Source organism: Cavia porcellus, unplaced genomic scaffold (assembly GCF_034190915.1).
Source record: "Cavia porcellus strain 051 isolate PalLab524CR breed Dunkin Hartley unplaced genomic scaffold, mCavPor4.1 scaffold_40, whole genome shotgun sequence".
NCBI lineage: Eukaryota > Metazoa > Chordata > Mammalia > Rodentia > Caviidae > Cavia > Cavia porcellus.
In genome coordinates, this window is record NW_026947523.1 from 465,001 (window position 1) to 478,662 (window position 13,662).

Sequence of the window (13,662 nt, forward strand, 5' to 3'; positions counted from 1 at the left end):
CACCATGAGTTCAAGGCCAATCTGGGCTATATAAGTGAGTTCAGGGCCAGCCTGCAGTGAGACCTTATCTCAAAAACAAACCTCAATCAATCAGTTGCTGGGTATGGTGGCACATGCCTGCAAATCCAGCACTGCACTGAGGAAAGAGGATCCCTGTGAGTTCAAGGCCAGCCTGGACTACAAAGTAAGTTCAAGGCCAGCCTGAACTGCATAATGAAACACTATCTCAAAAAAGATAGATAAATAAATGAGAAAGAGAAGTTAATAAATCAGCTTTATGCTAACTTGTAAAAATTTAGCAGAATGAAGAATTCCTGTAAAAGAATACTTACTAAATTGATGAAAAAATAATCTCAATTATCCTAGAACATCAGAAGAAATGGAATTCATAATCAAAAATCAAAAATCAGGGCTCCCCCTGAAAATTCTATCCCTTAGAGAAAATAACCTCAGATTCTTTCAGAAAACACCGGAGGAAGAGCTATGTCCCACGTGACTGTATAGGAAGTTGGGCATGGTGGGGCAAGAGGCAAGAGGACAGCCATGAATTCAAGGCCAGCCTGTGCTGCACAGTGGCATCCTAGTACTGCAAACAAAAATGGAAAATCCTATCTCATCCTCTCAAACAATTTTATCTACCACAAAAACCAGGTGTACCATTAAAGCTAGGATGCCACTGCCATAATGTCCCCAAGAATAAAACTGTCAGGGCTCACCACACAGGAGTAAAGGAAGAACAAACTTCTAGCCCTTTAACCTATTACTGTACTTGTTAAAACGCATGAGTGTTCTCTTGGATCACCACATGTTCACTCAGCAAATACACCAGCTCTTCCTTATCACAAGGTTGGCATGTTCATGCAGGACAGTGATAAAGAGGCCACCCATTCTTCAAGGCTGAGATGGCTGCACAGAAAAAGACGACATTTTTAAAAGTGTTTCCCAGAACCAGTGAAACGTTATCAGGCTTTTGCCTACCACTGTACCTCCTGCTCATGAACAGAAAGCTTGCTCCACTCATTATAAAAAGGCCAGTCTTACAGCAGGTCAGCTCTACTCTTTCAACTCTTTTCAAGCTGAATTTCCTCCCTCATTTTCTCTTCCTTCCTGATTAAAACCTCTGCTTTCAAGTTTGTCCTCTTTGCTTCAGTTCAACTTTTTTCTCAGTTTAATTTTTTTTTTTTTGTCTTTTTCCTTTTTATCAGTACCGGGGATCAAACTCATGACTGCCTGCTTCCAAGGCAGGCGCTTATGCCGCTGAGCTAAATCCCCAGCCCTTCAGTTTAATTTTTATTACCACTGAGAACAGTTTCTCTGTGTCTTGGATCAACTGTACCAAGGTCAATCCCAGATTCTGACACTGTACTATGAAGACATACCCACTGAGGTGGGGGGAGTGGTGTATGTGCTTCCTACAGAAGACTGAACTCGGGGTCTTCACATTGAGCTACAACTCCATCCCTCCCCTCTTTATATTCAGACAGGCTTTTACCTAGTTGCCAAGTTTCCCAGGATGAGCTAAAGATTCTCCTGCCTCAGGCTTCTACGGTTACATACACAGGATTACACACATGCACCATCACACTGGGTATAAGTTTTTAAAATTTCAAAATAGAAAACTAAACTCACTGATCTAAGTCAGGAGGGTAACTGACGAGAGTGAAACCAGGAGTTAAGAGTGCCATGAGTAATAATCCTGTGGCTTTCACTTTCTGAGGTACAACTAGGATGAGCTGTATTGTGCCTCTATCTGCATCTATGCTGAGCTTCCAAATAAAAGGCTAAAAAGCACCACACAGGAGCTATAGATACAGCACAATGGCACAACATTTGCCTAACATGCATAAGGCCATGAGTTTTATACTTAGAGCCATAAGAAAAAATCTGAATATATAAATCAATGTGAATGTTAATTAGTATAACTCTTGAGGATAAAGAATAGGTGGTAGGATGTCAGAGAAGGCACATCCATTCCTCGCTTGCAACCTGATCCAACAACGGCTGCCTCTGCACAGCCTGCAACCTCAGAGTGCTTAAACAATAATTTCAAAAGGTCAAAAAAAAAGCAAAACAAAAAGGAAGAATATGAGAAAGAGATTATCTATAGCCCACAAAACCTAAAGTATTTACCTTCTGACTTGACAGAAAAAGTTTGCTGACTCCTCCACTGATGATGCCAGAGGGATGGCACCAATTTGAACTAACCTTGAAAAACATTGTGAAATCGTCAGAGCAACTTGCACATTGTATGCATGCTTGATGGAATTAAGTATGAGGCTGTGGCTGGAACACACCTATAACCGCAGCACTGTTAGGCTGAGGCAGGAGGATTGCCATGAGTTCAGTGCTAGCCCAGGCTACCTAACTAAGTTCAAGGTCAGCCTGCGCTGAGACCCTGTCTCAAAACAAAACAAAACAGTATTGTTTGACAACTGAATAAGATGTCTTGTGTTCTGGGTGAATGATTTGGGGATGACACAATGAGCAATGTATATGCCACTGTTGCCCCTTGATTGACAAGTTTTGAAATTTTGTTTAGTTTTTTTTCTTCTTTTTCTCCTTTAAATAAAGTGGACTTAGGGGGGAAAAAAAGATTACACTATGGAAAAAACCACAAAACAAAACAAGATATAAGAGTTGAGGGAAAGTAATAGAATAGATACCATCAAACTATGTTATATGCATATGTGAAAATACCACATTGAAACCAATTTTTTTAGACAGTCTTAACATGTAGTTCAGGCTGGCCTTGAGTTCACTATGGACTCCATGCTGGTCTCCAACTCTTGGTGATCCTACTGCCTCTGCCTCCCGAGTGCTGGGATTACAGGTGTGCACTGCTATACCTGGCAAAAACCCAACATTTTATAAAAGGCACTAATAAAATATTTTTGTAAATATCATTAATTTTCTAGGTATGATAATGGTACTGTGAGCTTGTAAAAGAATCCTTGTCCTCTAGAAAAACATACTGAGACACATATAAGACAATCTGATGTTTGGAATTTGCATCAAAGTTATCTAGAATAGGTGTTAGAAATAAAGGGATTCAAAAGAAGTAAGATTGGTCTTGCCTTGGTTATTTTTCTCGTTGCTGAGACAAAATACCCTACACCTAACATCAAAGGAGAAAAGGTTTACTTCGGCTCCCGGTTTGCTGAAGTTTGAGTGCACAGTTGACTGCTGCCAAGGTACGGTGCCGTGGCCGAGGGACGTACAGGGGAGAAACAGTTCATGGTGGACAGAAGGCAGAAAGGCAGCAAAATAGCAATGAAGGAAGCAGCAGCAAGTGACACCAGCAGCCCTCTTCCTGTCCCTTATGTTCTGCCTGGACTACATGCCGTCGGGGCAGGTAGCACGCACACACAGGGCGGGCTTTCCCAACATCCACACCCAGAATTATACTAAGTCAATCACTGACCAACTTAATAGTCACACACCCTCTGACCACAGCATCACACTCCAGACCCACCTCTGACAAGCCAGCTATGCCCTTCTGAGCCTTTTGGGGAACATCTAGGTACAAGCTATAGTAGTCATGATCATGTGGAATCCGTAACTGAGATGTGGGGGTTCATGGTAGATGATTTAATCTAATTTTTACATGTTTGAACAAATTTTGGTCCTTTGTCTACAAACCCGAGCTCTGGGGAAACACAGAAGGAAGGCTCACTGCAGCCCTGACAGTCATGGCCAGCTGACACCTGGGTGACTGACACAAAGTCAAGTTCAAGTGATACAAGATACAAGGTAGCCCTCATTGAAGGATCCAAGATCTATGTGTATGTGAAGAAAGCAATCTGCAATACTCAGAGTCTGGTACCATTAAACTAGCAACTACGTCTACTGAACCATTTCAGTGGAATGTGTACTACATAATCAATGTAGTCATTCCAAGAGATTATCGTAGGAGGCTTTTAACTCATATTAATTTAATGCATTAAGCACTGGGTAAAGGAAGAAGAGGTATTGCTTTATTTTGTTTTGGTTTTTTGGTACTGGTACTAGGGATTGAACTCACAACTTCACGTTTGCCAGGCAGGCACTGTGCTGCTGAGTTATATCCTGGCCCTGAGCCAGTAAAATTGTAAAGAAATATCTGAAAGTGGCAGAGGAGTATGATCAGGCTAAAATAAATTATGAAGTGCACCATTACACTGTTAACATGGCTGAAGTTCCCCTTACATGTACAACAATGCCCCCAGCCCAGCACGCACACCCTTTCCCTTAGCACTATCCTAGCTCCCGCTGCCACAGTGCCCATCTCTCCACTGCACACATGCGTGTGCATGCACACACACACACACACACACACACACACACACACACACATCTTGTACTGCTGCCCTTCATTTATATTCTGCTTCAAAACAGACATAAAGTGAGACAGTCCTTTCCGGTCCCTCACGATCTGATTTAGGACCTGACAAAAGATGACATTTCCCTGAATATTGACCATATGTCCACAGAATTTCCTCAAGAGAAACAATGACCTTTCTCATAGTTCATGGCGCAGACACAAAATATTGATTTTCTCCCTGAATAGATAGCTGATGATATTAAACAGTTACAGCTAATATTCTGGGGATATTATAACACCTAGTACTATTTAGAGGAAAGAAGTCAACTCAGATATAAAGTATTTGTAAAAGAAATGATTTGATGTCTGAGATGCATTTTGAAACAACCCAGTAGGGATGGGTAAGAGGGAAGAACAATGGCCAAGATGGTTTGCTGAACTTGGCACAGAAAATGTGACACCTTGTCCCCCAGCCAGTACAAATGAAGTCAGTGTCAGTTGCCCAGGCAATAGTTTCTGTTCCAGTTTGGGTTGCTCCTGTCTCTTAGAAATGGCTGGTCACTGTGATGCACAGCTGGTCACTATGGTGCACACTGTATAAACCAGTTCTCAATTGACAAGCCATTCTGCCTCTGTACATCCTGCTTGCTTATCCTATAGAAGTCCCAGACCACCAGAGACTAGGGCCAGATACTTTGGGAGTGATTCTAATCAGTGCTGGTCAACGTAAATAAATCTGCCTCCAAATCTTGGGTGTTTTTTTGGTGTTTCTGCTTGCCACTAATCTGTGCATTGACCAGGAAGATGAACCATGCTGACCTCACCAGGTGCCAACCAGAAGGCACACCCTCAAGATTTCTCGAGTGCCTCGGAGGTCTGGAGGAGGATCCCAGGGTCCTCACTGGAGCAGCTCACATCGGACCCCAAAGGGAGGAGGACACAGTCTGTCTCTCTGCCTGTAAGACCCCTCTAGCTGCCTCAGTCAGTCTGTCAGTTCTGCTCAGTTTGAGCAGAAGTACTTGATTAACTCTTATTAGTTAAAGCCACCCTCAAGGGAAGAGGAATTGGAATGTTTAATCCCTGGGTGCCTGCTGAATGAATGTAGGAATCAGAGAAATGGAGAGCACAAACAATAGACTGCTCTGTTATGTACCAAGACACGTCATAGTGGCTGACTGGGCCCTCACTTGTGGTTCTGTGGTGATCAACATATGGCATAACACAGGCCTCAAATCCACCTCAGCTAAGTTGTGCCTAAGTCCCCATGCAGGTGTGTCCAGGTGGGAACCTGAATGATCTCTTTATGTGGAGTACCCACCTTTTGTCTGTTACACTTTAGAGAACTAGTTAGTTAAAACCCACAGTCCCTGACTACAGGAAAAGGACTATATATATATATTGTCTTTTTCCTTTTTATCGGTACCAGGGATCGAACTCACGACTGCCTGCTTGCAAGGAAGGCGCTTATGCCGCTGAGCTAAATCCTCAGCCCCAGGAAAAGGACTTTTACAGAGTTAAAAATGAAACCAAACCACTCTCAGCATCTCAAAGAAAAAAATGGAAAAAGAGGCCCATTCTTCCTAAGAATTCTACTTTGGTACCCTCATCAGCCACCATAGTTGCTGTCAACCACCTACAGCTTTACTTCCCACTCCTGACTCATCTACTTCTAGCCAACGGAGCTGCTTCCAGCTAGCTATGCCTGCATTCAGCCCAGAGGCCCTCCCTCCAGAGCCTTCTGCTTACACCCCTATCCTGGTCAGATGGCATCATCTAACACCCACCCAAGATGACTGTCAACAATTTCTTTTGCATTCCACATTTTGACTGAGGAAAAATCAGACTGTCAGCCCTGACAAATGAGTTTTGCCCTGTCAAGCCGAAATAGACAGGACAGACTAAGCTCTATCTAATTGGGCCCCTAAGAGCCTGTGGTCATTGCGAAAGTTGGGGTCAAACCTGTACCTTTCCTGGTAGACAATGGAACAGAACTCTTATGTCTTCCAAAGTTTCCTCTGTCAAAAAGTAACCATCACTGGGGCAGCTGGGATTCTTGCCCCTCGTCCCTTCTATACAAACTTTCTGTACAAGCTTACAGCCTGGGAGGACATCTCCATCACACAAAGCCAGTCAGCCTCCTTCTCATTTAACCCTGCACTTTCAACTTTGACTGTTTCCCAAGAGGATAAACAATGCCTGCATCAGCCTGAGACAGGTAACTGTAATCCTAAAGTCCTGAAAAATTTCCTCTCAGAGGTATAAAAGAAAGAGTCACTTCTGGGCCAGGCTATGAACCATGCTGCCTCACCACAACCTCCTCACTGCTGTCAGATGTCACAGGAAGCACAACAGGCATCCAGCCACACATCAGCCTGATAGACTGTTAATTACCTTGGGCAAAATCTCCATGCCAGCAACAATACAGCCATCACTTACACCCAGAGGTTTCTCGCCTATACACCATTTTTGGACCATTCTGATTTAAAAGATAGCCTTCCTCTGCTTGCGAGTTGCTCCAATAAGCTCCTTCAACTGGGAAGATCCTGAGATAAAAGGCCAGCTCACCTGGACTCAATTGCTACAATGGGTTAAGAACTCTTTGGTAAGCACCCCGGTGAGGGCCAGGAGGAGAACCAGCACTCCTGAGATCCAGCCATAGTGGGACTTAGGCTGCTTATTTGCTCGTCCCCGTGGTAAGCGCCCCTGGCAAGGGCCAGGAGGAGAACCACTGGTTCCTGTGAACCTACCAGCATGTGGGCTGAAAATCAGACACTGATTTTCAGTGCACCCCCACCCCGCCCCAGCTACTGGGGATAGATATCTCAGCATCTCTTGGGAGGATGACCATATGCAGTATAGCAAATATGGAGGATTTCTCTCTATCTTTTGTTTGAAGGCAAAGGTTGTTTTCACTGTTTTGTTTTGTTATGTTTCTTTTGCTCTATTCAGTATTCTCAATTGGTTTTATTTTTGGCTTGATTTTGATATACCTAATTGACTGGACAACTATTGTGAAGCTAACGAGATATACTATAGTACCTATTACTACTATCCCAGTATCCTACGTGAAACTCTGTACCAATTTCACTGCATTGTCTCGACTGGCTTTGTTCTGTCTTGTGCTATTGCATTTTTACTACTTTCAAAATAAAATTTAAAAAAAAAAAAAAGAACTCTTCCACTACTTTTGGGGAGGCTCTCACAACACACTTGGCCAAGCTACCAGCACCTTTTCTCCGAGGTTTTTCTGTACCTTCCAGCTCCATCACAGCTCCCCAAGCAAACTGTTTAGACTGTCAAACTGCTAAAATAGAATTCTCCCATCTGATGCAAATTAAAACAACACTGAGATTTCACCTCACCCCAGAAGGAATTAAGACAAAAAAAAAAAAAAAAAAAAAAGAAAAGAAAAAGAAACCAACCAATAGTAAATGCTGGAGTAACTATGGGGAAAAAGAAACACTTTTCCATTGTTGGTGGGAGTGTAGACTGGTGCAACCACTGTAGAAATCAGTGTGGAGATTCCTCAAAAAACTAGGACTAGATGTCTCATTCGACCCAGATATTTCCGTTGTGGGTATCTTCTCAAAAGAATTAAAAACATCATACCACAGTGATATATGTGTGACCATGTTTATAGCAAAACAGTTTTTAATAGCCAGATCTTGAAAACAACCTAAAAGCCCATCCACTGAGGAATAGATAAAAAAGATATGGTCTTTTTCTACAATGGAGTACTACACAGCCACAAAGAAGATAAACTAGAGACTTTTATAGGTAAATGGATGCCACTTGGACCATATTCATTAGTGAAATAAATAAGACACACGTGTAAACACTGTATTGGCTCATTAGTGTGATAAGCTGAAAGAAACAACATATGTATATGTGTATATATACATATATCTACATAAAAAATAGTTAAAGGTAGTTATACTGATTTCTCTGAGTTTATCAAGAGAAATATTTGTGCTGGTATTGTTTAGACAACTGAATGCTAATGTCTTGTGCTCTGGGTCAATGTTTTGGGGATGACAATGTGTAATGTATGTACCATTGTTGTGCAGATTGATGTTTTGAAATTTTGTTTTATTTTTTCTTCTTTTTCTCTTGAAATAAAATGGATTTGGAAAAAATAAAATAAAATAAAATAAATCAAACCTCTCCTGCCTTTAAAACAGTTCCAAGATCTCAAGCTGCAAGCGCTGCCGCAGTTGCCTCCATACACACTGCCTCAGTCTCCTGCCTCCCAGACCCTGCTGGTGCACCTGCCTGGACCTAAAAATGCCTCCTTCTGCTCCTCTGGCTGTCTCCTGTCAGCCAGCCCTTCTTCACAGCTGACCTAGAATCAGCCTTCCAGAGGGTCAGAAACTTGTTACATCTTTAAAAACCTCTTCTGATTAATGACACTTTGAAGCTGCTTAGTGAAAAGACACAAAAACTCTGCTAGAGTATCTGGCAGAAACTGGTTACAAAAAGAAACTCCATAAATTTCTTGGAGCTACTGGATTCTGTAAAATCTGGGTCTGGAGTTCAGAAAAACAATGATGTTTACTCATACTGTCAGGCCTTGGGAGTGCCTAGTGGCCTACCTGTGCAAATACTTGGATTCAGTAGCTGAGGGCTGCATCCCCTTTTGCCTCTGTGCTCTAGTAGCCACTGTCATTCTGATAAAGAAGGCTGACAAGCTCATCTTAGGCCAAGACCTAATTGCCCAGGTGCTACATGCTATGCTGGACCTCTCTCAGTACCAAGAACTCATGCCAAAATTCCTGCCTGACTCTTACGGTGATAATACCACTTAATCCTGCCACATACCTTCCCACAGAGCTGAGCCCAACAGACCATGATTGCCTGGCAGTGTCTGATAAGCTGTTCTCGAGCTGATCACACTTGAAAAAAAAAAAAAAAAACAACCCTGACAGATGCTGAGTACACCTTTATTTATGGATGGAAGTAGCTTTGTTAAAAATGAAGTCCAACAGGCTAGGTATGCTGTGGTCACCTTGGACAAAACTATTTGGGCCAAAACTCTCCTACAGGAATGATCTGCACAGCAAACTGCTTCTTGCTGTTGTTTGGAAACCTGCCACCAACAATGCAAAATGATCTGAACCCCCTCCAAGGATCCAATTGACCGAAACATCAACCCCAGCCACCAGACTTGCTCCTACCATATGTTCTGTAAGTTCAAGATGCTGCACTGGCACCTGTATCTCTGCAACCAGCTCAGGCTTTAGCGTCTGTGTTACTGGCTCCTACCTCCCATTCCCAACCCACACTGAGAAGACAATAAAAGTTTGTAGGGTTCTTCTGTTAAAAAAAAAATCATCCTTAGATATGGGCTACCCTTGATCACTGGCAATGATAACAGGCCTGCATTTGTAGCACAGGTAACTCAAAAACTAGATTAAATAAAAATACAGATAGCATACAGGCCACAAAGCTCTAGAAAAGTTAAACAGCCTGTAACGCACACACATATGACCCAGGTGCATACTAACTACCTCTACAGGTTTTAGAAATTAGCCTTAGGTCAACTAAAAAATTTACCTGAACCAGACAACTCACTCTGAAAAGACGATGCATTCAAAGCCTTGCTCCTGTTAATGGACACTGACAGGTCAATGCATGGCTGCAGCCTGCGGACATCATTCACAGGATTGCTCCATACCTATTCCCCGTGATTTCTGTGTCTTTTCAGGCTGCTTACCCTAGTCCTCGCTTCCCTCCCCTCAGCTCTGGTTGTTGTCTTAAACTTTATAGACAGTTGCCCTAAGAGAAGAAAACAATCTATCAAACACATGGATGGTGGTCACAGGCTGCCATCTGGTCTCCTCAACCTGTGGCCACAGAGTAGAGGGGCTGAATCCCATGTCAGGTTGAGAGTAAGGCAGTAAAGAATAAACTACAGTTGAAAGATGTATTCCCTCCCCTGCAAAAGACCAAAGCTAGTTGCTGGACATAGTAGCACGTGCCTGTAATCCCAGCTGGGAAACTAAGGCAGGAGAATTGCAAGTTCACAGGAAGCCTGGGCAACTCAGTGAAACCTGGTCCCCAAAACAAAAAGGGGCACAAGGTATGGTGGCACATGCTTGTAATCTCAGCACTCAGGAGGCTGAGGCAGGATGATCATTGCAAGTTTGAGGTCTGCCTAGGACAGATACATGGTGAATTGAAGGTCAGTCTGAACCATACAATGAAATCCTCTCAAAAAATAAAAAGGGATGGTGGTATATATGCTCAGTGGTGGAATGCCCTTAGATTCAATTGCTCCTCCCTCGCAAAAAGAAAAACCTAATCACAGGTTATCTGTTTGCTTTGAAGCAATAAATACTCTGGACAGACAGATATGTTTCCCACAAAGACAAATACAAATCTGAACAGGTGGACATCTAAAGTTGTACTATGAAGAAGGCATGGTCTAGTACTTTGTGTAACAATTACAGAAGCAGTCCCCGCTGCAGGCAGGAAGTGCTGTTTACTCCTGAGCAAACCATCACAAACATCTCTGGGAAGACATTTTCTTTTTCAAACTCAAGTCACCTGTCAGCCACCCAAGACTGCTCTACTTGTCCCCGACTGAGCAGTCAAACTCTATCCCTACAGCCCGCGCCAGTTGCACAGTGACAACTGTTGTTATTCAAAACAAGTGGACTTCGAACATAATTACCTGTTCAGTTTTCCTTGCAATGAGATTGCCAATGGTCTTGCTGAAAAAACTGGCAAGCAGAGGGTTGAGTGGTGGTTCTTGGTCCAGGAAGTCATACAGAAGGTTCAGCAGATTCTCATCCCCACCTAATCTGTCGCTGATCTGTGGCACATCACAAGTCAGAAGCTCACAGGCTGTGTTTGGGTATCTAAAAGGGCACAGTCCAAGCACTGGAGGTGAAATTAGACTTCTTCAACTCTCAGGAAGCTGCTTAAACAATCTGCTTCTAAGGAAATGTACCCATGTGATAAAAACAATACATCAAACAGACCTCAGAACAGAATACTGTTCTGTGACCAACTGGTACTTTGATTACTAGAAGCTTGACAGTTTAACACTATTTACATGCTTCTTATCTCCTGTATTCTGACAGTTCCATTCTCTAAATAACCTATCTCTCTTTATGGTACTAGGGTTCGAACTCGCAACCTCACACTTACCAGGCAAGAGCTTATGGCTGCTGAGCTACATCCCCAACCGCTTAATAACTTTTCTTATCTCCCCTCTCTAGGTCTTCCTACTCACTTCCCTGTTTCACTGCACTGTTTCACTGAGGCAAAGTCCCAATCACCAGATTTCTTTCCTCTGCATAGGAAACCCACCTTTCCTCTCCCATCCTCACCACATCCTTGTCCCGTCTCATCAGCAAGCACACACCTAACTGTCTTATGTCTGGAGAAATACCACATCTGCAGTTTACGATACAACATCAACGTAAGCCACTGTGCAAGTAATGTATTTTTAAGAAATGTCAATAGTTATGAAAAAATATACTAGTATGTGAAATCCCATATTGATATCACTGCACTCCCTCTTAAGTATCTGGCAGAATCAGAGAACAGTTGCCACACCAGGGTAGGCACACCTTCCCAATGCCCAGGACAGGCACACCTAAATAACACCTAGCACGAGCATACCTGTCCAATGCCGGGGAGGCACAGTTTTCTAACACCAAAGGGGCACACCTGCCCAATGTCCAGTGCAGGCACACCTGTCCCCAGTGCCAAGACCCAAGCCCTTGAAGCTGGCACTAGTAACAAGGCTTAGAGCTCTGTCTCTTATGTAAGTTTATCTGACAACCTCCGGGAGTATACACAGGGCTCAGCAGTCTGGAACCCAGTGAGAACATCTCGAGAGACTGACTTTCTTGAGACAGAACTGTTTCTACACCAGGGCAACTCCCTGACTCTCTGAACATGGAAGTGATAACACCTATCTGCTCCATAAGATTTCTGTGAGGCAACAGGGGCCAATATATATATAAGTCAGAGTAGCACTTGCCATGCAGGAAGCACTTAGTTGAGGTCGCCTACTATGACCTTCTCTTCTCAACACATGCCAGTGCCAAGTGAAGGTGGTCACGTGGGTCTGCCAGACCCAAGGGTTCTTGCTTTTGAGAGACTCAGAGGAAATAGCTAGCTGAGCATGGTGGTTGTCTGCATGAGGAAAAAGGATTTTGCCTGGCTGTGGGCACAGGTGATCTTCCTCAGTCCCCATGAGGGATCAGCCTCAGAGGTATGAGAGACCTACCAGTCACAAAGACATCCAGCAGACAGACCTAGACACCAGAGAGAGGCACTGTCGGTCCTAAGGCACTATAAGCTGAGTGTGGGAAGAAAGTGGGCCTGCCGGCTGGGTCAAAGATAGGCTTTCCTCTCACTGACCAACCTTTTTGGGCTTTGAGGTTCCTGTCCATAAAATACAACAGTGCTCACCTCATGGGATTGCTGTAAGACGGTACAACAAGAGTTCTGCACAGGGGACAAACACATGGCCACTGAATGCAGGGAGTCAGAAAGAACCAGGTGGGGAACAATGGGCAGCATGGGAGGCCACAACAGGACTCTCTAAACAACAAAACAGAATGCACTGGGGCAGTGGGCAGAGCTCAAATCCATAGGCTCCAGGAATCAGGGAAAGTATAGACGGCTTCACTGAGTTTTCTAGAGTCTGGGCATGATCCAACCTTGTCCACCAAGGAGCAGACAGAGCTAGAAGGAGCTGATACACAAAGGTCGTATCTAGGTAGAAAGACTAAGATTTTCTCCTTTTTCTCTTTATCTGTATTTTATAACTACTTGTCAAATAAGTACTGGTAGCTGGGCGTGGTGGCTCACGCCTGTAATCCCAGCACTTGGGAGGCTGAGGCAGGAGGATCATTGGGAGTTCAAGACCAGCCTGGGCTACAAAGTGAGCTCAAGGTCACAGGGAGAAGTGAACCAACCCAGCACATAACTGAGGGACACCATGTACAACCCAGCAGTAATAAGATGCTCTCCAAAACAATGTGAACTGCACAGAGAGACCCTGTCTCAAAAAGACAAAACAAACAAACAAACAAAAAATAGGTACTGACTCTGTAGGTTTTAAAATTTATATAAGGGATAGGAGTTTCACTTAAATATGGCAGATAGGGCACATAGGCTTATTGATAGTCCTTCTCATGCTTCTACCAAATATTGCAAAGTATTAAAAGGCAAGAAAAGAGGCTGGATGTGTTAGCACATCCTTATAATTCTAGCACTCAGGAGGCTGAGGCAGGAAGATCACAATGCATCTGAGGCCAGCTTGGGCTATATGGAGCGTTCAAAGCAAGCCTACACTACAAAGCAAGGCCCTGTCTTGAGAAAAAAAGGAAGAAAGGAAGGCA

The 13,662-nt window shown here is 43.5% G+C and overlaps 1 protein-coding gene across 7 annotated transcripts in view; it reads right to left on the reverse strand.

Annotated features, from left to right (window-relative positions):
* Positions 1–13,662, reverse strand: part of Ppp6r2 (protein phosphatase 6 regulatory subunit 2) — a 91,968-nt gene that overhangs the window by 25,167 nt on the left and 53,139 nt on the right. For 5 of the 7 annotated variants that reach the window (XM_013153667.2, XM_063243686.1, XM_063243687.1 and 2 more), the window contains one exon: positions 10,974–11,160. The exons of 1 other annotated variant lie outside the window; for it this stretch is intronic. In XM_013153667.2, the coding sequence (XP_013009121.1) occupies positions 10,974–11,160 (187 nt within the window). Of the gene's footprint in view, positions 1–10,973; positions 11,183–13,662 lie in introns of all 7 variants that reach the window. One more of the 7 variants, XM_013153675.2, reaches the window with a different exon arrangement.